The 25,047-nt window shown below is 42.3% G+C and overlaps 2 protein-coding genes and 1 long non-coding RNA gene across 5 annotated transcripts in view; 1 reads left to right on the top strand and 2 right to left on the bottom strand.

Annotated features, from left to right (window-relative positions):
- Window positions 1-8,038, bottom strand: part of LOC309647412 — a 40,422-nt gene extending 32,384 nt beyond the window's left edge. The window contains exon 1 of the long non-coding RNA XR_014256030.1: window positions 7,831-8,038. This is a non-coding gene — a long non-coding RNA (uncharacterized lncRNA). The remainder of the gene's footprint in view (window positions 1-7,830) is intronic.
- Window positions 1-9,462, bottom strand: part of ITGBL1 (integrin subunit beta like 1) — a 206,003-nt gene extending 196,541 nt beyond the window's left edge. The window contains exons 1-2 of the mRNA XM_082434660.1: window positions 9,187-9,462; window positions 8,047-8,264 (exon numbers count right to left, since the gene is read on the bottom strand). Of these exons, the coding sequence (XP_082290786.1) occupies window positions 8,047-8,264; window positions 9,187-9,284 (316 nt within the window). The 5' untranslated portion in view covers window positions 9,285-9,462. The remainder of the gene's footprint in view (window positions 1-8,046; window positions 8,265-9,186) is intronic.
- A 13,116-nt stretch (window positions 9,463-22,578) lies between these two features.
- NALCN (sodium leak channel, non-selective) overlaps window positions 22,579-25,047 on the top strand; it is a 282,121-nt gene continuing 279,652 nt past the window's right edge. For 2 of the 3 annotated variants that reach the window (XM_082434589.1, XM_082434590.1), the window contains exons 1-2: window positions 22,579-23,042; window positions 23,116-23,156. The gene's annotated coding sequence lies outside the window, so the exon portion shown is untranslated. The remainder of the gene's footprint in view (window positions 23,043-23,115; window positions 23,157-25,047) is intronic. The other variant, XR_014255981.1, reaches the window with a different exon arrangement.

Consider the following 25,047-nt stretch of genomic DNA (forward strand, 5'->3'; position numbering starts at 1 on the left):
CAGAGTTTTGGAAGTTTTAGCCACAGCAATCAGAGAACAAAAAGAAATAAAAGGAGTCCAAATTGGAAAAGAAGTAAAACTGTCACTGTTTGCAGATGACATGATAGTATACATAGAGAATCCTAAAGATGCTACCAGAAAACTACTAGAGATAATCAATGAATTTGTTAAAGTAGCAGGATACAAAATTAATGCACAGAAATCTCTTGCATTCCTATACACTGATGATGAAAAATCTGAAAGAGAAATTAAGGAAACACTCCCATTTACCCCTGCAACAAACAGAATAAAATACCTAGGAATAAACCTACGTAAGGAGACAAAAGACCTGTATGCAGAAAACTATAAGACACTGATAAAAGAAATTAAAGATGATACAAACAGATGGAGAGATATACCATGTTCTTGGATTGGAAGAATCAACATTGTGAAAATGACTATACTACCCAAAGCAATCTACAGATTCAATGCAATCCCTATCAATCTACCAACGGCATTTTCCATAGAACTAGAACAAAAAATTTCACAATTTGTATGGAAACACAAAAGACCCCGAATAGCCAAAGCAATCTTGAGAAAGAAAAACAGAGCTGGAGGAATCAGGTTCCTGGACTTCAGACTATACTACAAAGCTACAGTCATCAAGACAGCATGGTACTGGCACAAAAACAGAAATATAGATCAATGGAACAGGATAGAAAGCCCAGAGATAAACCCACGCTCATATGGTCACCTTATCTTTGATAAAGGAGGCAAGAATATACAATGGAGAAAAGGCAGCCTCTTCAATAAGTGGTGCTGGGAAAACTGGACAGCTACATGTAAAACAATGAAATTAGAGCACTCCCTAACACCATACACAAAAATAAACTCCAAATGGATTAAAGACCTAAATGTAAGGCCAGACGCTATCAAACTCTTAGAGGAAAACATAGGCAGAACACTCTATGACATAAATCACAGCAAGATCCATTTTGACCCACCTCCTAGAGAAAGGGAAATAAAAACAAAAATAAACAAATGGGACCTAATAAAACTTAAAAGCTTTTGCACAGCAAAGGAAACCATAAACCAGACGAAAAGATAACCCTCAGAAAGGGAGAAAATGTTTGCAAATGAAGCAACTGACAAAGGATTAATCTCCAAAATTTACAAGCAGCTCATGCAGCTCAATATCAAAAAAACAAACAACCCAATCCAAAAATGGGCAGAAGACCTAAATAGACATTTCTCCGAAGAAGATATACAGATTGCCAACAAACACATGAAAGGATGCTCAACATCACTAATCATTAGAGAAATGCAAATCAAAACTACAATGAGATATCCCCTCACACCAGTCAGAATGGCCATCATCAAAAAATCTACAAACAATAAATGTTGGAGAGGATGTGGAGAAAAGGGAACCCTCTTGCACTGTTGGTGGGAATGTAAATTCATACAGCCACTATGGAGAACAGTATGGAGGTTCCTTAAAAAACTAAAAATAGAACTACCATACAACCCAGAAATCCCACTACTGAGCATATACCCTGAGAAAACCATAATTCAAAAAGAGTCATGTACCACAATGTTCATTGCAGCTCTATTTACAATAGCCAGGACATGGAAGCAACCTAAGTGTCCATCGACAGATGAATGGATAAAGAAGATGTGGCACATATATACAGTGGAATATTACTCAGCCATAAAAAGAAACGAAATTGAGTTATTTTTAGTGAGGAGGATGGACCTAGAGTCTGTCATACAGAGTGAAGTAAGTAGAAAGAGAAAAACAAATACCGTATACTAACACATATATATGGAATCTAAAAAAACAAAAAAAAGGGGGTTCTGAAGAACCTAGGGGCAGGACAGGAATAAAGACTCAGATGTAGAGAATGGACATGAGAACATGGGGAGGGGGAATGGTAAGCTGGGACAAAGTGAGATAGTGGCGTGGACTTATATATACTACCAAATGTAAAATAGTTACCTAGTGGGAAGCAGCCCCATAGCACAGGCAGATCAGCTCGGTGCTTTGTGACCACCTAGAGGGGTGGAATAGGGAGGAAGGGGATATGGGGATATATGTATACGTATAGTTGATTCACTTTGTTATACAGCTGAAACTAACACACCATTGTAAAGCAATTATACTCCAATAAAGATGTTAAAAAAAAAAAAAGTGAAGCACTTTTCTAGGCTGTGGTGAAAGAGGGATGTGCCAATGCAAGACGCTTAGAGGGCAGCATCATGAGAAGGATCTGACACCTGCTGTTCGTTCTGAGATGCAGATGGGTATGCAAGGACCCAAGAGAGGCTTTTGGGAGATAAGGGACACTCTAAGTTGACAGCCAGCAAGGAAACAGGGACCTTGGTCCTACAACCTCATGAAACTAAATTCTCTTAATGTCAAATGACCAGGAAATGAATTTTCTCCAAGAATCTCCAGAAAGGAACAGAGCTTGCCAACACCTTAAGCCCTGGGAGACCCACGTCGGACTTCTGACCTACAAAAGTATAAGAAAATACATTTGTGTTGTTGAAGTCAAAAGATGAGTGTCAATGTTATAGCAGTGACAGAAAACTAACACAATGGCAGGTAGGATATGGAACTTAGGAAAATGTTTGGCCTCACTTTGTAACTCCTCAGACAGGGAATTTGTCAAAGGACCAAATCAGGGATCTCTGCTCCTATGGCACTGGGCCTCCACCTCCAGGCCCTGAGCATCACAAGGCACCAGATCAGACTTAACAATCTGTGTCTGAGGCCCAGGGAGCTGGGCAGCTTTTTTTGGGGGGGGTGGTGGGGGGTAGGTTCTGATACCAAGAAGCATGGGATGGCAGCTTTAGCATCATGTCTCAAAACATGCTGAAAGTCTTTGAGAACCCTACGGTGGTGGTTTATGCTCTACAAATTTAAAATCTGTATCACAAATAAATTTGTTCCCATATGTTCCCTTCTCTTTCTGGTGAAATTTTACTTAAAAGATAACTGCTGAACTTGTCACATTGACACTATTTGATCTCAACACTATGATGTTATAACTACGCTCTTCTGGATTATCAAGGTGTGCAGATGATCTGGTCCAAGGCCAAGGTATTTTGGTGTCTACAGTAGAGCTGCAGAGTACGGTCCAAATAAAGCCAGACAGTTGAGAGAAAGTCATGTGCAGGTCTGGCACTTTCTTTGAGCATGAAAATCTTTCATTTTTATGTGTCCCTTGGGGTAAGACAAGATGCATTTATCCAAAATGGATGAACCTAAGAGGCTAGAGCTCAGAAGAGAAGCTTGCACGACATGGGGAAGCTGGTGGTGCGGGCTCCTGAATGTGTTCTCCAAAACCTCAAGACATGTGAAGACCAGGATGAAAACACAAGCAAAGAGGCAACAAAGAAACTGGAGTCTGTTCAACACACTCGTTTACTGGAGAGGGCGCTAAAGAGCAGTGAATGCTCTTATGTGCTCGGTGCTCAGTGCAGGGGCAGAGGGGATACTGAAAAGAAGTAAAGGGTGGTAAATACCAGGGGGCCCAGGCAGAGGTAAAGGAGCGGGCAAGTAGGACAGGACAAGGTATGAAGGAAGGAAGAGAAGGTGGAAAATGGAAGCTCACAAAGAAAGGAAAAACCAAAGGATGATTCCACAAAATAGTCTTGGAGACAATTATCCAACAATCTAAGAAAAATGCAACTGTGATGAAAAAGCAGGTCAAACAGTCCTAGGAAAGACTATAAAGAGCCAGAAAGTCCAGTTCTCATGAGTAGTCATATACAATTCTTGTACTATTTATTTAACAGCGTAGAAGTCAGAAATATCTGCAAGAAAAAAGTTACTAATATTTGCATATTAGGTGTGTTTCCATGTATCTTAATTATTTTCATACCATGTGTGTTTACATATATAAATCAATGCTTATAAGGTTCTTTATAATCTGAATAAATGTATAAATGCATAAATTATATTAAATATATTTATACATAAATATTAAAAGTTCTTCTGAATAATACCATGCACAATGTAAACTTCTTTACATCCATAAAGATGTTGCAGAAAAAGAAACTAAGTTTCAGAAAAATCAAATGACTGTCTCAGGGTGACTGACAGAAACAAGTTAACCCAAGTTAACAATTCAGACAAGATTCCTATCCAACCCCAGAAGTGCCATAAAGTCCAGACTCATTCTTCTAGGAATAATTCTTCATTTTACAGCAATTCCAGATAAAAATAAGTGTTTTCAATTTAATGGGGACTTTTCACCATTGATTAGGAGTTATCTGGTTCTTCTCAGTTCTGCCACATGCCTGGTCACTGACACCATCTTACTCATCCTTGGGTACCAAAGCATGCTGATTGTACCTTGCAAAAGTCTTTAAAATGCCTCATAATTCTATTCTTATTCTCTCTCCCAGGACTATAATTTAAATAGCATCTAACCTGAGTTCCTCCCCATCAAGTGTCTACCCCAACCTGCTGGGCCCCCAGACACCATATTACTTTTCATGAATCAAAGCATTAATCATCTATCGCTCCCATGTTCAAACTGCTTCATGGCTCCTATATGCTACTTAACTGAGCACAAGCTTCACATTCAGGTTCAAAGCTCTCTACCAGATGTCCAGCTGTAACTCTCAATATATCTTCTACCACTTTCCCCACAGCCCTAAGATCCAGCGAAGCCAAACCCAGAACCCCTCACTCTTCTCCAAACACACCCACGTGCGTTTCTGCCTCTAAACCATTCCTTGAATTTTTCTTCACTCAGAATTCCAAAAGTCTAACTCTTGGATTAAAAACCTCCTTATACCTAAAGATTTATGTCCAATGCTACCTTTTTCTAGAGAACTTTTAACCACAATATTTAATTCCTACCTTAATGGAACCCTCATAGAAATTTGTAGAAATTTATAGTCTGCATTGCTTTATAGGCATTTGGTGTTTCTCTGAACCTTCCCACTCAGTGGGAAGCTGTAATATATTCCTCATCTTTTATAGCACCTTTAACAGCAAACAGAGAGTCTAGCAAATATACAGCACTTCATAGTATTTGCTAACTTGGATTCAATTAGCTCTTCCAAGTTCCTAAAACTGAAACTCTTTTAAGTGATATATTTCAAAAGTGATTTAAAAAGATGTTTAAGAAACCTATATTTTATTTAAGTGTAATCACAGATATTCAGAGGGTTATCCAGGATGCCTTGAAGTACTAACTGAAAGTTTGTTTTTATGCAACCAAACATTTGACTGTTCTCAGAGAAATGAGAACCAAAATGAGTGTACTCCTTATTAGAAAATCGCACCCACAGGAACAATCGCTGGGCCAGACCTTTATGCTACAGAAGTCCAAGGAAGATTCATGTGCCATGAGCCAGTGGAGACTTGGAGAAACAGACCACCTGTGATAGTGTAAACGTCACCACTCTCAACCAGCACAACTAAAATAAGTATGTCTCTTATGATTCACAGTGTAAGGATCCCAATGGACTTAACTTTAAAAGGGCATGGTGCATCTCCTACAGCTGCTCTGAGGCTGGGCCAAAACAGTTATCCTTGCTTGACCTTTTGAGCTTTGGCTCAATAACAGGCACAGACTACATTAACAAAACAAAATTGCTTTCACTGCATCAAATGACCAACAAATACAAAGCCAGGTTATGTATCTATCAATCTCTCTATCTTTCTATCCATCCATCTATCCATCCCAGCTCACTTTTTGTGCATCACAAAATAATGTGTTATATAGACATATATAAGCATATTAATGTGTATTGAGCACTTACTTCGTGCAAAACACTTTTCTAAGTCTTTTGCATATGTTAAACCTCACAACAATCCCATAAGGTAAGTACTTTATTATTCCCATTTTACAGATGAAGAAATCAAGGCTCAGGAAGTTTATGTAACTGCCCAAGTTCATATAGCTGTTAAGTGTGGGATTTGAATCCTGGAAAATCTCCCCCAGAGCCCATAGTCTTAACCACTCTACGAGAGACTCCCAGAGCATGATTTTGTTCTCTTCACGGAGGTGGGGGAAGTCTCTGGAAGCTACTCTATTTCTGGAAATCACCTATAGGGACTTATCATAGAGGTAAAGGCCCAGGTGCACATAAAAACATAAAAGACAACCTGCTACATTTCTATCTTGCTGGCTATAATATAGGAATTATTTCTTGAAGACGGAATTGAGTAGCTAAACTTGAAGCACAGAACAGGCAGGCAAGCTGGCAGGACCGCCAGATAGGCTGTGTGTAAGGCTGTCCTCACTGCCCTCGCAAATGTAGCCAGCACATTCGCAGGGGCAGATTCTGCACCAGGCCTGGAGAGTAGGTGTCAATGAGAAACAGTCAGAAGAGGATGGAAAACGAACACAGTTATTTCATTCAGCCTTAAATAAAGAGACTCATTTCACCTTCTATAGGAATGCACACACTAGCAAACAAAACCATGCATGACTCAGTGCGGCATTTTGTACCAAGGAGGAAGGAATGTAGTGACAAAGATGGTAGGAGGAAACAATGAATCATTTCCCATGGGAGGTAAACAAAACTATACATACCATAGCATTAGTTTTACAGAAAGGGACCCGATCAGCTTCCTCAAAAGGGTAGTTTTATCTGGCAACCAAAACTAGCTCACTGGCTGAAAAACTGCATCTTGCTTCTTACTTTTCCAATGAAATGGAGATACAAAAGGCCCGAAAAATGTGTTCAGAACTCATGATATTGAAGAGGCCTTGCCAGAGGCAACCAAAGCCCGAGAAGCCAGGTAGCAGTTGAATTTGGAATGAAATATTAGACAATACTTAGCTTTCATTCCAAAGGGCTGCCCTTAATAACACTGCAGCTTTTGGGACTGACAAAGCTAAAATAAGTTGTGGCATTCAATATGTTTGAAGGATTGAGCCGCAGCCTTCAAGGCTAAACAAACACTCAGAAGCACCTGTGCCCCTCCAAATTAGTCATACGACTATATTTTTTTCACGGCCAAACAGCCTGCATATTAAGTATCCCCCCTGCACTTCTGGGCCCAGATGCCAAGGGAAAAAAAAACATTTTGCTATAAACTGATTCGTGATCTCTTTGTTAGTGTTGGACTCTCATTCTCAGCTACACTGTGGGTAAAATAAGTAGATTTTCTTTTCCTACGTATTTGCCAAACCCTGGTGGGAAGGCACTGTGTAGTCCTTTTACTGACAGAGTGTCTGGATCATTCACAGTGACCTGACTGAGGTTCTTTGGCCCTAAGTAAACAGCTCGGTTATGTGACACTGGTTAGAGGTTAGGGGTATTCTCTATGAAGAAATAGCTTGACCCTTTCCAGTATCAGAATCCAAATCACTCCTTAAAAATGTGCAAGGGAAATGAATGTATTTTCACTCCACCCTTACAAAATACCAAGTTGCACCACAGCTGAAAAATTGGAGCAGCTAAAACAATACAAAAGCCATCGCTTCCAAGAAAATAGGGCCCTGCTTGTTTTTCCGATACAGTTTTCTGATATGTGCTTCTCTTTGTGAACTATATGCTAAGTATGAGAGGGCAAATCCACGTTCAAAGACACAATCTGCTCGGCTGGAATTTAGGGAAATAATATCCCCGTGTTTCCTTGGTAAAAATAAAATACAGGCCAGAAACTAACACAAGATTGTAAATCAACTATACTTCAATTAAAATAAAATAAAATAAATACAGGCTTACAGCCTGCAAATATTATGATTAATATTCGTGATTAGGGTAGGAGAGCCCAGCGAAATAATCCCATTTACGAGGCAGTTGGGAGATTTGGTCCGTAATACGGAACTAAAAGTAGAAGCTAAGTGAGATTATTATAATTAAGCGAATGAATCTTACACGTATTATTTCCACTGAAGTTTGGACCCCAGGGCGGAGACGAGCGTTACGAGACATGATTCCAGAACTGAGGAGCAAAAGGACGGCCTTCCCGGCGGCGAGAACTTCCAGGGCTGTAGGAGGGGCCGTCCCCACCCCTCTCGCCCCGGGAGCGCGTACGTCCCCGCCCCGGCGGGCGCGGCGGGCCACGCGGAGGGGACAGCGCCACTCCCTTACCTGCACAGGTACTCCCGTCGTAGGTCTCGCACATCCACTCGTGGCACTCGCACAGGGGCCCGAAGTACACGCCGGGCTCGCTCACGTGACAGATGCAGACCCCGCAGTCGCACCGGCCGCGGCCGTGGCACAGAGCGCCCCCTGGGGGCTGCCCGGGCGCCCGGCACCGGCGCTCCGACTCGGCCCGGGAGAGCCGGCACGCGGCGCCCGGGCCTCTTCTGCAGGGGCGACAAACCACAGCGGGGCCACGGTCAAGCCCAGACACTGCCCCTTCTGCTCGGAGCCCACGTTGCCTCCCAGGGTCCACCCAGATCCCAGATCCCAAACGGAGACGTGCAACCCCGTGGATAGGAAGCCTGGGACCCCACGTTTCTCTGGAGACCAAGCTGATACCACCCGCGGGCCATCCCTTAAGAAATGACCACGACGCAAAATGTCCAAGTGGTGACCTGCCCACCTGAGAACGGGACCGTCTTCCAGGTGGATTAGGTGATCTGGCCCTGCCTCTTGGCGTTTTGCCTCTGAATCTTACATGCATACTTAAATACAAATTAATCCAGTATATGACACTTGGCTGACTTTTCAGTTCTCTTTAAAAAGTCCCATTGCTAGCTGGTGGCCAGGGGCAGTTATTTTATGAAAAATAAGAGCTTTACATATATAGAAAGAGCTTTACATGTTATTATAGCATAGTGCCTAATGCTTTTTCAAGTTGCAATAAGCGATGCTTATGAACTATACTTTTAAAATGTAAAAGTTTAGTTATTGTGATGTGCCCCAAATTCTCTTTTAAAATGTAATGCAGAATGTAATACAGACCCCATGGAATAACTCTGCCCTATAGGCGGTGAGATCACACGGGTACACATAGGATGGCAGATAATCCTCCTGATATGTATTGGAATAGGAGGAAACTATATATTTATTTAATGATTGTATTTTTCCAAAGGAAAAGCAAAAGGACAAGGGTAAAGCAATACACAGTGTAGATGTAAGGAAAGGAATAGGAACAGGTTGAAAACAGTTTATCCCGTGTCCAACTTCCTTACTGCTCTTGGCTTAGGGCAGCCATCCTGAAGCTTGAGTCCTGCCGCGCAAAGCAGGGCAGGTCTGTCTGAAAGAAAAACAAACCAGACTTACCTCAGAGATGGCGAGAAGCTTTGAGGAACAGCTGACAGCCCCGCGAAGAGAAGGGAGGACGCCAGCAGCAAGAAGTTCCCGAAGCCTGCGGGACGCATGCTGAGTTTCCCGGCTGCGGAGGCCAGCAGCGCTGCTGCAAGGTGGCGCACACGGGGCCGGGGGTCGGGGAGGCTCCGGGGGTGGGGGTGGGGAGAGGTGCCACCAGCAGATGGCCGGGCAGAAGGACCCACAGACACCCAGGCGGGCAGGTCCGGGGCTCTCCCCGGAGCTGCAAGGGCGTGGATGAGCTGCCTGCTAGGATTCGGCCAGCAGCACTGCTCTGGGCGGGGTGCTGGTACGAAACCCCTCAAGTGGAGAGTCTAGGCAGGGAAGTAATTAGAAACAGTTGTACAAGCAGATGGTTTATTTTGACATAAAGAAAAAAAAGTCCTGTTCACAGATTTGAGAAAATCGTTTCTTTCTTCAAGTGCAGGCCCCAGAAATATTTGACAAGAGGATATTTGGGCTGGCTGATGTTAAAGGGAGAGGTAAAATAATCCCTGCGATGGGAAGGGGAAGGGGGAGGTCGGTGATGCCAGCAAGGGAATTACTTTCACCACATGCTTTTCAAAAAGATGCACAGTTTGGCTCTTTGGGGTATGAGTGGTGAGGGGCAAGCAAAATTGATAAATAGCACTTTTTTTGGACTTTTGATCCTTTGTTTTAAATTATGGGTCTCTCGTTTCTTGATCCTTTAAAGAGAGTGTCATGTTTCTAGTTGTTTGGGCCAGTAGTTTATCACACCACATTTTTTCTTAACTTGGACAGTTCAAACTGTAGTTGTCCCAAGTTCACCCTATTCTCTGCCACGGATCAAGTATGAGAAAATAAAATGTGTGATTGGTGTCAATGGCACTGAAAAATCATCAGTGTCATTTATGAAGCACATACTATGTGCCAGTCGCTTCATATATTTTATCTCCAGTTGTGACAGTAACCACACATTCGTTCACTCGTTAGACAAACACAGGTTTAGCATCTGTTAGGTACCAGGCTCTGGGCCAGATAGAGGAGACACAGCAGGGAATTAAGGAGACAGGATCACTGCTCTCGGAATCCACTGGGCTAGCAGACATGAAACAAAATCACAAATATAAAAGGAAGGAAGGTTGAAAGTTATTTCTAGCTTAGCTCCAGGCATCTGATCTAATCAAGATGGCATTTGAGCTGAAGGCTGAAGGAGGAATAGAAGTAAGTTGGGTGGAAACGGGGAAGAGGTGGCAGAGGGTGGGGTAGCATCCTTATTCCCATTATAAAGATCAAGAAACTGAGGGCAAAGGATGACCTCTTGCTCAAAACGACTGATTTGCTCAAATTCACACAGGAAGTTGGGGTTCAGCTGAAAGCTGTGAGCCCTCAAAGCTCCCACATTGTCCCCTCCATTGTGCGGTCATCTGGGAGAGGTGTCGTGGAAGGTTTTAGGGAAGGGAAGAAACAGCCTCCCTTTGCCCTAAGAAGACCTTTAGATGCAGTGGATCCTCATGAAATAGAACCATCCAAGCAGTGGCCCTGGTCTTAAAATCAAGGACCACATAACAGGATGAGATCTCTCCTGTCATTTACATGAACAGATATAAGACCACCCCCAATATTTACCCACTGGGGCAAGAAGGCAAAAGGAGGTCTCCTGAACAGAGCCCACACTTTTTCTCCTGCTTCACCAGACTCCATCTGTGCCAGAAGAGGCTCTGCCTGGGGCACATCCTTAGCCCAGGCAGCTAAGCCTCCTTCAAAGGCTGACCCCTTGGTCGACCCTTGGGTCCAAGCGTGTACACGCTGGTGGAGGGATCTGCCACCCGGAGGATAGGCTGGGGAGAGGTGTGCAAAGGCCAGAGAGTGGTCTGGGCAGGGAATCCGGGAGTCATGGGTACCCACAGTGTGGTTTAGAAGGAGCCTCAAACGCTCATTGGCAGGTGCCCTGGATCACGTGAAGTACTCATCCTGTAGGGGAGGAGGTATGTCTGGAGAAGAGACAGAGGGAGTCACTAAACCAGTCATTTCCTAAGTGTGATATCTGTGAACCAGCCACAGCAGCAGTGCCTGGGGACTTGCTACAAATGAAAGTTCTCAGCCCCATCCCCAGACCTACAGAATCACCGGCTGCATTTTAACAATACTGCTGAGAACACTGTTTGCACATCATATTTGGGAAGCTTTGCAAGCCCCAGGGCCCAGGGCTGGGGCCACGGATGCCTGGATCTAAGGATGGTAGCCACACTCGCTCCTAGTTCAACTCCTGGCATCCTGTTCCTTCCTGGCCACGTTGTAACTCTATGAGGACGTAGGAACAGGCTCTCCTGCCAACATCTAAAAACCTTGGTGACTCAGAGAATATGGGAACCATAGAAGGGAAGCATCAATTCCAAAGCCTCACTAGGAATTTGCAATGAAAACATGGAACTTTTAATAAATGAGTCATGTATTACTTTTTGCGTATTTTCTGAGGGGAAAAAAAGAATCGTTGTGGAATAGGGAACTGGTGTTTGAACATTTCTTTCAGGAATTAAAACATTTCTTTTAATCTCCTACAGTGTACCGTGCAATGAGGAATATTATCATGAGGAGAGTGCAGCTGTGAAGCAAAGACAATATGTTCCAGGTGACTGAAAGCATTGAAATATTCAGATCATTGTATCACTGCGACTCAGAAATAATATTCCCAGGAAGTTGAAATAGTTATATTGCAGCTGAGTTGGTAACTCAGTAGAAAGTCTTGGATCCACACAAACTCTGGCAAGATAAAAGAAAATAACTTAACATTTTCACTTTTTAGCAAACTATGATTTATTTTTTTTCTGCCAAAGTACCAAATATCTTGGAACGACCTACTTTCTTCCCTCTCCTAGTCTGCAGAAAACTGAAGGACACACGTCTCTTGAGGGCCAATGTGGAAAGGACCCAATTGCTGTGTGAAAGGTCCTGGGTTTCTCACTGACCCCAAAGACCCTGTGACAGCTCTGGGGGAAAGGCCTGGGGGTGTCCTAGTATCTGAAACCAAGCTCAAAAGGATTGAAAACATCTTAGTCCTTAAATATAGTTCTGAGTCATCAAGCCACAAAATCATAGAATCTGGGGTTCAAGAGATATTTTAAAGGTCGTCTAGTCCAAAATTAAATTTATTGACAACGTACAGCACCCCTGCCAAATGATTAGGGACTGAGTCTACTCGGTAAGAATGAAAATTAAGGGAAACACACCCTTCCTGAGAGCAGCTCTGAAGTTTTTACCCCTTGGTTCCAGATCTGCTCTAAGAGGCCTTTTTTTTTTTTTTTTTTTTTTTTTTAATTAATTAATTAATTAATTTATTTATTTTGGCTGTGCTGGGTCTTCGTTTCTGTGCGAGGGCTTTCCCCAGCCGCGGCGAGCGGGGGCCACTCCTCATCGCGGTGCGCGGGCCTCTCACCATCGCGGCCTCTCCCGCCGCGGAGAACAGGCTCCAGACGCGCAGGCTCAGTAGTTGTGGCTCAGGGGCCCAGTTGCTCCGCGGCATGTGGGATCCTCCCAGACCACGGCTCGAACCCGTGTCCCCTGCATTGGCAGGCAGACTCTCAACCACTGCGCCACCAGGGAAGCCCTAAGAGGCCTTTTAAAATAATGTCCTGGCCATGAGCTGCTTAAAATATTTTAAGATGTCTAATATATGTGTTCCCCAGGCCCCCCACCTGTCCACGTACTCCCCAAATAATTCTACCCTTTTCAAGATACGCATCATCGTTTCCATCACCTCTTCCTTGTGTATTACACTGTCAAGCCTCCAATAGCCTGGTTTCCTGAGCGTTTTTGCTTTGTCTGGTGTGGATGCTTCTGTAAAACGTGGCAGGCACCACTGAGACCATAAGGTAGGTGCAGCTGAAAGTGTGGGGAACTGCTGTTTGGGAAAATGGGCCTTGTACATGAGGGCAGAGAAAGACCGAAGAAAGGCAGACCATTCCAGATGGGTAAGGGGCAGGTGTCATAAGCAAGGGAACTTATATATGAGGCTTGTCTTGGATGATGCAGAATGATCATCTGCACCTGCACACCAGTATCTTAAAAGTTTATGCAGAGGCCTTAACGGAGCATATACGGTCCAGATGGTCTCTACGACACGTTGCTCTCTCAAGGTTGCATCCCTCTAAAGGGCTCTCACTGTGGAAAAGTGGACAGAAGGTACATTCCAAGGGCAGAGGAGGAGAGGAGGAGGTGAGGGACCTCTGATTTCTGAGGTCCGGCTCACAGGTCAGCTGGTGGTCGCATCCTCACCTTGACCTCTACCAACTGGAAATGGCTGGGTGCTTTCACCATTCTTATTTCATATATTATATTTCTGCTAATAAACTGAAGATCACATTAACTTTTTGACTGTCTCATTACTCCAGTCGTGTGCTTTTACAAGTGTATGTGCCCCAAATAGAAGTCGATATTTATCCTTGTTAAATTTTATTTAGGCTCAGTTCTTCTATCCAGACGGTCAGAATCATTATGGATACAGATTTCATATTTCTCTCACCCTTTCCAAAGTAAATATGATTGAGCATGCTTTCTGTGTCTTTCTCCAAATAACTGATGAGGTAGCTGAAAAAAATTAGGGTGAGGACCAAACTTAGGGGAGACCTTTCTTCAAGACAATAAGAATCCCTTTATCTGCACATTCTGAATGTGAAATCTAACCACTTACCAGTGTCCTGAGTTGTATGGAATCAGCCCATGTCTTCATTTTGTTCACAAGACTGTTATGAAAGTTCCCATCAGTTGCCATATTAATCTTAGTTTACCAGGTAAAACTTGGGCTTTTACATGTTTTTGCCAGGGCCTAAAACAGTACCCAATACATATTATATACTCCATACATATTATATTTCTGTCATGAATAAATTAATTGGAAATGATGCACAATATGAATAATAGACCTAGGAGTCAACAAAGGATGCAGGTGATATAGAGGATTCTGGATCAGTTGTCAGGTGGCATTTGCAAACTTTAGTATCCTCCTACCATCATGCAGATACAACACGAATCCAAATAACACCAGATCCTCTTCCTATGTTCCCAATTTTTATTAATTATATCATTTTACTGAATTCTTATAGCCTTTATTCTGAGAATTATTTTTGGCTCCTGTCTACAATTTACCTGGATTGTCCAGTAAATCACTGAATCATGTTGATTCCTCCTGCTTCAACATCTTTATTTTTACTTTTATTTTGCACACCATTGCCATAGCCTCCAAACTGGCCTCACTGCATCCAGTCTCAGAGTTTTGTGATTTTCCTTATCCCACTCCCTAGGAGGTCTTTCTAACATGCAGTTTCCATCACACTCACTCCCTGTTGAAAAATATTTAATAGCTCCCCAGTGTTTATAGTATAAAGCTCAAATACTCCAGCACTTCATAGAAGACACTCTACGTTCGGTATCCATAGTGGATACTCCATCCAGATCCCCTCCCCAGGGCTTATGCACCCATCCCGTGGCTGATGCAGTATCAGCCGCTGACGGCTCACAGCTGCACCCCTTGCTGGAAATTGCCCTAGGCCTCAGGAACAGCCTCCCCTGCGGCTGGTCCCTCAGATCCAAGACGGTGCCCTAATCCCCACTTGCAACAGTACGGACATCCTAACACACCTCCCTTATGGAAATTGTAGAGCTGGACAGCTCCATCATTGTGATTCATGTCGACAAGGCGGGAAAAGTCTCAAAAATTGAAGACAGCGAGATGTGTGAGATGTGAGGCTGAGCAAGATTTTTCAGAAGTATTTATTGGTTTACTTATTTGTTTATTTATTTATTTATTTACTATTCCCTTCCTCCTGTCCTTCCTTCTTTCTTCCCTTCCTTCCCACCTTCCTTCCTTCCCTCCCCCCTTCTTCCCTCTTTCCTTGCTTTCTTCCTTCTTTTCTTCCTTATTCCTCACTCTGTCTAAAGCTGCCCTCCAGACCAAGCACCCTTTATTCTGTCTTATTTTTTTGGCAACCCTTCCCAGGATCTAACATTATGTTTTTCCTTTGTTCACCTACTGTGTATAATCTACCTCTCCCCAATTAAATACAAGTTCCATGAAAGCAGGGACTTTGGCTCCCTTGTTCTTTGCTGTCACTCCAGTGCCTGACACAGAGTAGCATCTCAACATATATTTGCCTAGAGAATGATTAAGTGAATGAATGAATGAATGAATGACTTTTAAAAGTTTGATACACCTTGATTAGATTCAACAATTTGACCTAAAGCATGGTTTTTCAGGTTTAATGGAAGGGAAGAATTAACACACCATTATGAGATAAATTAAGGCAATTAAAATATAAAAATCATCAAGAAAATTATATTTGCCATGAAAAAAATCAAGAAAGCTAATCTAGAGTCAGGTAATCAACAGCTCTTATTGATCTCTCCATATATGTGCCACACTAATTGTTCAATCACTTAGAGTCAAGTTTGAAGTAAAAAAAATCACAATTTCACTCAAAACTCACTTGGATAATATTTTCAGCTAAAAAGAAGTGTCCAGGTTTTCAAATAGTAAAAGGTACATCAAAGTTTTCAGGAAGGCTAAATATTCTGGGGCAGCAATAAAAATAAGTTTCAATTTCCAACAAAAAGAACTTTTCAGCTGGGCCAGAGCTGTGGAATAAAAAGGTGTCTAGTTAACACCTTTTCCAGGCATTAGTGCAGAACCAGAAGCATTTTTTTTCCTCCCACGTAGTAAAAACACCTGGAAATATTAGGCACTTCTGGGATAAGAAATAATCTTTCAGTTTTCTGAATATTTTTACAGTTCTGGTTGATGCGGAAGGGAAATTTTGGGAAAAAAATATAGAGGTGGTTTTCACTGACTTCAGGGGAAAAAGATTTATCACTTCAATATTATTTTACCCTAATAGACTCTTAATTCTTAAAGTCATGCTCAATGGTTAATCAGTTAATAACAACCGGGAAGATAAAATCAGGAGCCCACAAGTGGAGAGAACACTGAACTGTTTGTTCAGAGAAGGTTTTCTGACGCTGGCTCTGCCATCCACTAGCTGCCTGATCTTGGCTGGGTTCCTTAACCTGCTGAATTTCAGGTTCCCAAATGGCGTGGGTGAAGTGAACGTTGGTTTTCCCCAATTCTAAATTTCTGTGATTAGATTTTCTTTGTATATTTGTCCAAAGTCTTCCAATAATAAAGGGGGAATAGGAAATATATATATATATACATACATGTATATATATATATGTATATAAATATATGCAAGCGAACGTAAACAAATATATATATTCACTTACATATGCACATCTATTAGAGATGGAAATGACAGAAAGTTGTAGTCTTCTGGTAATGGACATTTACATAGAGCTAGTGTACGTAGCTAGTTAAAAAGAAGTTAAAAATATATTTCATTTATGTGTACTTTTATGTGAACTCTGTGCTGGTTGGTGCCTTTCTCACTATGCAGGCTGGTCAGTGACTTAGCCCCTCAGCTTTCTCTTCGTCATCACTGCTCACAGTTTTTGTGCAGTGTACACCATACACTACCCTGTTTTAAAACTTATATTTATACGACTGTTTGCATTATTTTCAATATTATTCCAACAGGAGAAGGATCCATTCAACATAAATCAGAAAAAAAATAAGCAGACTAAAGGCACATTATCTAGGTGAAGAGAGATGCTTGGCAGGTTGCATGATAGCCCCCGAGTCAGGGGCCCTGACTGTGTTTTCTGAGACATTGATAAGCATAATAATAATTGATAACAATTGATAGACATTGATAATAATAATAATAAGTGTATAAAAGCTCAGATCAGAGATGAATATTTTCCCACAATAATATGCAACTTATAAACTGAAATTATAGGTATAAAAAACATTATGTGGACTTTGATGTAATATGTTTGACTAGGCAGCTTGCAAACATTTTCTTATTGTGATGAAAATTGTCAGCAAACCTTTTTATTTTCATAAACAATGAAGAAATTCAGTTTCATAGAAGCCTGGTAATCAATCTAGATAAATTACTGTAAATGGGATATGAATTAAATTGCCTTAGGAAAAAGGAGAGGGATCAAATGAGGTCAGTAACCAACAAGAAGATTAACTGAGTAGCTGAGGAAGAACTGGGATGAAAAAGCCAGTTGTGGAAGAGACAGCAGCTCATTATCTTGTCTTTGAGTAACTCACTCGATTTCTTCTCCTTTCACCTTCTGCTTTCCTCTTGACCTCGGCAGCACCATAAATTTTACTTGCCTTTCAAGCTCTGGTTGAAATGGTCAAACAGCTCATTCTTTTAGTTAATTTTGCACCTAAATCAGTTGCTTTGGCATTGTAGATTAGAATGAATCTTCACTTTTAACAGTTCTTGAAAACCTAAATATCTTTAATATTGTCCTGATGTGTTGAAAGGATATTTAAAGCAATGGGAAAATTGAGTTCATTGTTTTGTAAATGTCATATTTTAAATTAACTCTCTTCCTAGGACTATTTACAACTGACTGGATATAAGCATGTTTAGAAAGAGAGATGGCATCTATGTCTTTCAGTTAATGATAAAACTACAAATATATTTAAAAGATATTAATTACGTGATTAGTTTTTACTTTTCATTGTGTTTGTTCTTCCAAAGCATTATTGCAATGTCTTAAATACCTAAGTTCTTTTTTTTTTTGGCTCCACCATGCAGCATGAAGGATATTATTTCCCTGACCAGGGACTGAACCTGTGCCCCTTGCATTGGGAGTGCGGAGTCTTAACCACTGGACCACCAGCGAAGTCCCTTAAGTATCTAAGTTCTTTAAGATTGGTGACTTTACAAATAACTGAAAAATCAAGTCCATTCACTTTCATTGAGAACCTATAATGTGTCAACCATTTTCCATGCTATATTTCATCAAATATAAGATTCATTATTATTTTATGCACCACTGAGAAAGAGAAAATGTGGCCAACTAAACTGTGATGTGTTCTTATCAGTTAGATGTTTTATTTTATACTGATTGAAAGAGATCTTTTAGACTTATCTATATATATATATTTTTTATCATATCTCTCTATTCTATAAATCAAAGGGAAAGCACAAGTGAAATAAATTGTCCTTCTAGAGACTACATCAGCTTTCCAGTCAAGGTCATGACTCTTCTCAGGATGACCTATCACTGGCTAGATAAGGCAGTGGTGTGAGAGTCCAGCCATTTCCGCTCAATGTGGTGCCACTACGGGACAATCACTGTGTAAGAGCTGCCCATGGGGCTGGCACGGGGCAATGTCAGGCCGGCATAGTATTCTGATGGCTCCCCCTCCCCAATCTTGCTTCCTCCATTTCCCTTCCCCAGGTGTTACTCCCCCCAGACCTTCTGTATTCCTAATTCCTTCTCAACATTTGCTTCCAAATCTGCAAAATTTTGCTTTTTCATCCACTTAAAATATCCTCTCTTTCCCTCCATGCAATTAAATCTTCCACATTTTAAAGGCTGACTTTAATTCAATGCCTCTCACAAGTCTTTTCAGTCTTCTCCAGCCCATGTGGATAATCTTGACAGTCTCAACTAATGTTGGACTTACAGTGACAGCTATTTAACTAATTCTTGCATTGTACTATAACTGCCTTATATATGTTGGTTGTAGTTTCTCAGCACCTTGAAGGCATCTACCATAGGTGGCAGACATTGTTGGTGCCCTGCCCAGGTCCCCTCAGTTTCTCAGATTCTGTTGGTATAAGTGGTGCCCCTTTGGTACACTTTCAAAGACTGGCACCCACAGATCTTCAGGGCACGGCCCTCAGACCGTTGGGACCACTTTGTCAATAAGTGCAGAGAGTCAGACCTGCCTGGATGTTTATTTTTATTCCCTTACCTTCTCCTCTTCCCTCTCCCACTTACCCTCCCAAAGCCATTAACCAATGGCTGTTGGGTGAAAGCCCAGCAAATTTCCCTAGGTTTAGACATCTCTGAGGTGTAAGTTATAATTCAGCATTCCTTTACATAGTCATGTTGAAGCCTACTCTCTGTGAGTCTTATGCCTCAAATCGCTTCTTTTTCCTCTTTCTCTCCTGCTTCCACTTTGATCTACCCTGGGAGCACTTCTTTTAAAATTAATTGTACACACATATTCATCCCAGTGTCTGCTTCTGGGAAATTCAAACTAAGATACCATATCATATATTTTCCGTGTACCACATGTAGCACCTAATGTTATGTGGGATATCTTAGTTTAAACCACAAGCAAGTGCTGCTATTCAACTGTTTATGACCAATGAAGATGGTAGCGATCTAATAGTTGTGATCTAATAATTGTTGCTCAATATAGAATGATTGATCAAGAGGTAATTAATTACTTAACTTGGAGAAAAAGATTAGACTAGATTTAGCCACTGTCTTTGTGAATTAGAAAATTCATATAATAATAATAATAACAACATATAGGCATATACACAAATACAAAATAAAATTCATGATAAGCGACCACTTTATATCCACTTATAATGTGACAAAGGCAGGAAATAGGCTTAAATCAAGGAGAAGATTTCTGGTGACTATTTGGAAAAACAAATATACTCTTGGATCACTGGAAGGCTTTTAATAACAAAAAAATCATTCCTGGAGTCTGCAATTCTAGTTTAAAAGATCCATTACATCAATGGCTTAATGTTATATAAACACAATAGCCAGATCATATCTATACTTTTTATTTTGTTATATAATGTTGTGAAAATTTATAGCTAAAACAATTTTATAAGTTTTTTCACTGAAGGTTCTTATATAGAGAGGCAACAATATTTTTTGTATAATTTAGCTATCATCCTGCCTAGATGTAGATACTGAATCCAATGGCCTCTGCAGGCTTTTTCCAGTCTTACAATGCAAGGCTGTTTCAAAAATTAATGAGGACATACTTATTCAACATCACCCTCTATTTTATTTTCACACTAAAGTAGGAAGCTTCAGTTCCCTGGCAGTTTAGTAATTAGACATTATCACAGCTGTGTTTTGAGATTGCTTTCTGGTCAGGGAATGGAAAATTTTCTGTTCCTAATATAAAAATATTTGACAGCCTCACTAAAAATACCTTTCGCATCAAAGGGAAAATTATTCATACAAAGTGTTTAATCTTGGACAATTAAATTTGTGAACTAATTGGTATTTAGTTAATTCGTTAAACAAATATTGATTGAGCACCTTACTGGGTAAAAAAAGTACTAGACAAAGCAAAACAGGGATGCAAAGGCTTATAAGGTTAAGTTTAAGGGCCTTAAAATCTAAATAAGTAGACGTGTTTACAAATAATTACCATAAAAGACAGTATGGAAACAAGACTAGGACCAATTTATCCACTGGAAAATATTAGTGTAGAATAATACATCAGGTGAATATATTTCGCATACCTTTTAGAAATTTCCCTTGATTACTTGTGTTCTTTAAGAAATAGATGTGTTTTGATAGATTCAAGCTGAAAACATCTCAAAATCAACTTTGCAGGTTACCACTGAGATTAATGAGGTTGAATAGTTTTGGAGAGAAACCACAATGCATATTTCTTAAAGGATCCTTTTATTTACTTGGTATTGTCCAAATGGCTTCATCTTTCTTTCCCCTTGATAATATATTTTCTCATTTCTTTTTTCTCTCTGTAGATATCTTCCATGAGCAAAAGGGCTATTGAATTCAAAGAAACCTGTGTTAGCGCAAGATTCACTGACTTCAGATAGTAGCATAAATCTGACTTTATCTTCTTAAATTCTATTTTTTTAAAATTTTGGGCCCAAACAGGTGCAATATTGTAATACCTGCAGAAATAATGTGATGTGAAATCAATGAACTTTCACAAGAAGCCTTGCTACTATGGTACTGGGCTTGAAGATATTGTATTATTTGCCAGGATAAACTACAACCCGGAGAAAAACAGATTACATAGGAATTACCTTCACTCATGCAACTAAACAAGGCTAGGAAAAAATATGCATTTCTTACAATAAATTCATAATCAATAATTTCAAATGGGTCCTTAAGATTACCAGTAATCATGTTCCCTAGTGCGGCCACTCCTCCACTGTCCTAGTTGACAATTTCCCAACTTATTTTCCCCTCAAACCTCCAACACATCCTTCCTCAATCCTTACCCTCACTTGATGAGTTTCTTCCTCTTTCACTGAAATAAAAAATAAAATCAATTAGAAGATAATTTCCACAAGCTCATGCCATCCAACTCCCCACCTCCCTGCATGTAGGACCTGACACTCTACCTCCTTTCCTGTTAATATGAATGAATGCATGAATCATCTGTGCTTCTTGGTCAGGCCAGCCCTCCTTTGTCTAGTAGACCTCAACCCTCTCTTCTACTCAGGGACATGCTTTACTTACTCATCATCTTCCTGAATCACCGTTTTCCCCATCCACTGCATTAGCAAAAAATGTATTGTTATGTCTCCCACCTTAAAAAGAATAATGATTGTCTTTTCTCCACTTCCTCTTTCAGCTCCCACACCATTTCTCTCCAAATGTTTATAGCAAAACTCTTTGAAATAATTGTCTATATATAGCTTCTGCATTCTCATCTCCCTGGCCTCGAAATGATTGTGTGTCCATTTTGTGTCGTGAAGAATATTTCCATATGGTGTCATTTGTTTAAAACTTAGCTTTTCATGTAGTTGGTCTTTCTGAAATCTTCAGAATATATTCCACATGGTTCTGTATTTCATGAAATGCTAATTATTTTAAAATTTCCTCTAAATAATAAAAAAGTGCTAACACTGGCCCAATGTGAATAGATTGTGCAAGGGTTTTTTTTTTTTTTCTTTTTTAAATGATAAGCTAATTAAATATGCAGAACTAGAGATTTTATTTTAAAAATGTGTGTATGTGACTTTTTCCCATCTCTTGGACTATAATTTTGTAATAGGGAATGGTTCTTTGGTTTGGGGGTTCTGATTTCTCTTCTAGAGGAAGTTTCATTCAGTTTCCTCTCTCCCTGTATTTATGTGCTTGTGTGTGTATGATCCGTGTGAAGACAGGACCACACACAAGCACCAAATCACTGTCAAGGATTCTTGGTGGGTTCAATATCTGACTACAAAGCAAGATGCCAGCGCCTGAGTAAACTTTTCAACAAATGCAGCTGAGAGGATAATGTCCCCTGGGTCCGAGCAAGATGCTCACATTTCCAAGATTTCCCCAAACCTGCTCCAATGGGAGCCCCAGGAAACATCAGGTGCAGCTTCCTGACCGGGTATCGTTACAGCGCCTGGAGGTGACCACTTTTTAAATGGCCATCCAGCCTCATGCACATAACGAAATATTTTAATGTTAAGAGAAAATGTGAACATGCTTAGAAGAGATCAGTGTCACCGATGCCCTCATGATTTAGCAGTTTCATACTCAAGGGTGAAACTAGTCCGCATCCTCAGATACTGTGTCCACTAAGACAAGAGCACACGTACACGGGCCCCGCTCGCCCGTCCGCGGTGGCCCTACGTGCGCCCCGCGTGTGCCCGTCCCGAGTGCACGAGGAGCGCTCGGTGAGCACACCAGGGAGCGTAGGAGGGGCTGACTGGAAGGGAGAGCCCAGCTGCTGCTGCTGGGAGGCTGGGCCGGTGGCGGCGGCCGGAGACAAGAAGCCTGATGGCACCGACCCTCCCGCTCCCCTCTGCCGTCTCCTCCCTTCAGCCCGGGGTGCCTCCAGCATCCCAACCCCTGCGGCAAAGCCAATTCTGATTTAAAAAAAAAAAAAAAAGGCAGAAAGAAAAAAGCCCTCCCCCCCCCGCCCTCGCAGGCCCAGCAGCCCGGGCGGAGCGCGCCGCCGGAACCGCGGAAGGTGAGGGGCCGCGTCCCCGCGGTGGGTGCGCGCCCCGCCCGCCGCCGCCCGCCGCCGCCCGCCGCCGCCCGCCGCCGCCCGCCGCCGCCCGCCGCCGCCCGCCGCCGCCCGCCGCCGCCCGCCGCCGCCCGCCGCCGCCGCACCATGACCGCTCTGAGCGCCGGGGTTACAGGTTAGTCGCGGCCGCCGGAGGCCCGGGGGGTGGGGGGGGGGGCGCGCCGGTCGCTCTGGTCCCGGCCGGGCCCAGGCGGGCCGGGGGCGGGGGGCGAGGGGCGAGGGCCGGGCGCGGGGAGCGGAGCGAGCGCCCCCCAGGCTGCGCGGGGAACGGGCGCGGGCGGCCGCGAAGCGCTTCCCTGCCCCAGCCGCGGGGTGCGCCTTCCCCGGCCTCGGACGCGCGCTGGATGCCCAGGGCCGCCAGACCTCGGCCTGCCCCGCCGGCACCCGGGGGCCAGGTGCCTGGGGGTGAGGCGGAAGCGCAGCGCTCCCCGGGGCCGTCGCGCAGGTGTGAGGGCCGCCTGCCTCGGCAGGTTTCCGGGCCGGCCTTGCCCGCCCCGCCGCCAGCCTCCTGCGCACCGCTCTGCGCCTCGCATCCCTTCCTTTATGAATTGGCCCGTTTGAGTGGCTGTCATTAGGGTGGCCACACGGCGGGCAAAGCAGGGTCCTGCCAGAGCCACGCCGTTTTGTCATTGAGCCCTTAAGAGACGGGTGTGGGTCGCCTGGCCGGAAACTCAAGGCGGGCCCAGAACCCTGAGCAGGGTTGTGTCTCCCTGACTCAGATTTTCCTCTTTCAGGGTCGCGAGATAACTCTAAACTCAGGTCCTGATAAATGCTTGAAATATCATAGGGTAAATCTTTCAATTTGAGGCGTAATTGTTCAGGGAATATATGATCAGGGATGCGTGTTCAGACACACTCAGGTTCAGGCCTCGGAAGGATGTGTTTTTAATCTCATGTTTGTACAGTTATCAGCTAGGCCTGGATTTCCCTGGCGGTGAGAGTTTGTGTACCAGGAGGTCCGGGATGGCGAAGACCTTTAATAGGGATCAGAAAGTAAGAGGTGGCTATTTTTTTTTAAAATTATAATTCATATTTTCATAGCTACAACTGTGACTTGAAATTAAATAGGAGAGGAGAGGTTGGCCTATGGCAGTTATCCGCAAGGCAGATATAGAGCAGGAATGGTGGTTTTTTTTAACATTCAAAGATTAAGTTTCAACAGTTCTAAATAAAAATCATGGCTTCTCAATCCTCTACAACAACAGCAAAAATGTATTTCCTAATCGGTGGGCTTTCGTTCTGTGGGCCTTTGATGTTGGATTTTCCATTCATCTCTAGTATATTTGATCCAGCTATTGCTAAAACCAGAGTGAAGGAAAAGTCAAGTTTGAGAGAAAAATGAAAAAATGAACAGGTTGGATGGACCCACTTGGAGTTCATAGAAGATGTGACATTTTGGCAGAATAGATGGTAAGCATACTAGGAGCTCTGTAAAAGTTGAAGACAAGCCATGTGAAATGGTGGCAAACTTTAGCTATGACATAGTCAAAAGAGGAAAAATATTACACTTGTAAAAGAAAAAATATCGACTCGAAGCAGTAGCATTTGCTTGCGGTTTAGAGAATTGAAGTGTTGGCTACCATTTTTTTCTTCTTCTTTGGGTATGGCATTTCTTTGAAATGAGTTCCATTTGCTTCTCTTCTCTTTCCTGCATCCATTGTGAGTGTGTATATGTGTGTGTACACTTGGGCAGGCATGTACATATTTGTTTCATCCTTTATCAATGATGCTGTGATAATTTTAGGATTTTCATGGCTATGTGAATATATCCCAGGGGAAGAGTCACAAGTTTGTGAAGAAAAAAAAAAAAAAAAAATCACATCTCCCCATAACATTGTATCCCAGTGTAAACCAGGCGCTGGGCTAGGAGCTGGAGGTTCAATGAGGAAAAAAGATAGACCAGGACCTATGAATCTGTCAGGAAAGACAAATATGCAATCAAGTGGAGAGACAATGAGATAGCCTATTTTCTAGTTTTGATTTGGAAACTATGACCTTCAGTCTAA

This window comes from Balaenoptera physalus (assembly GCF_965194825.1).
Source record: "Balaenoptera physalus genome assembly, chromosome: 18".
In the NCBI taxonomy this organism is placed as follows: domain Eukaryota; kingdom Metazoa; phylum Chordata; class Mammalia; order Artiodactyla; family Balaenopteridae; genus Balaenoptera; species Balaenoptera physalus.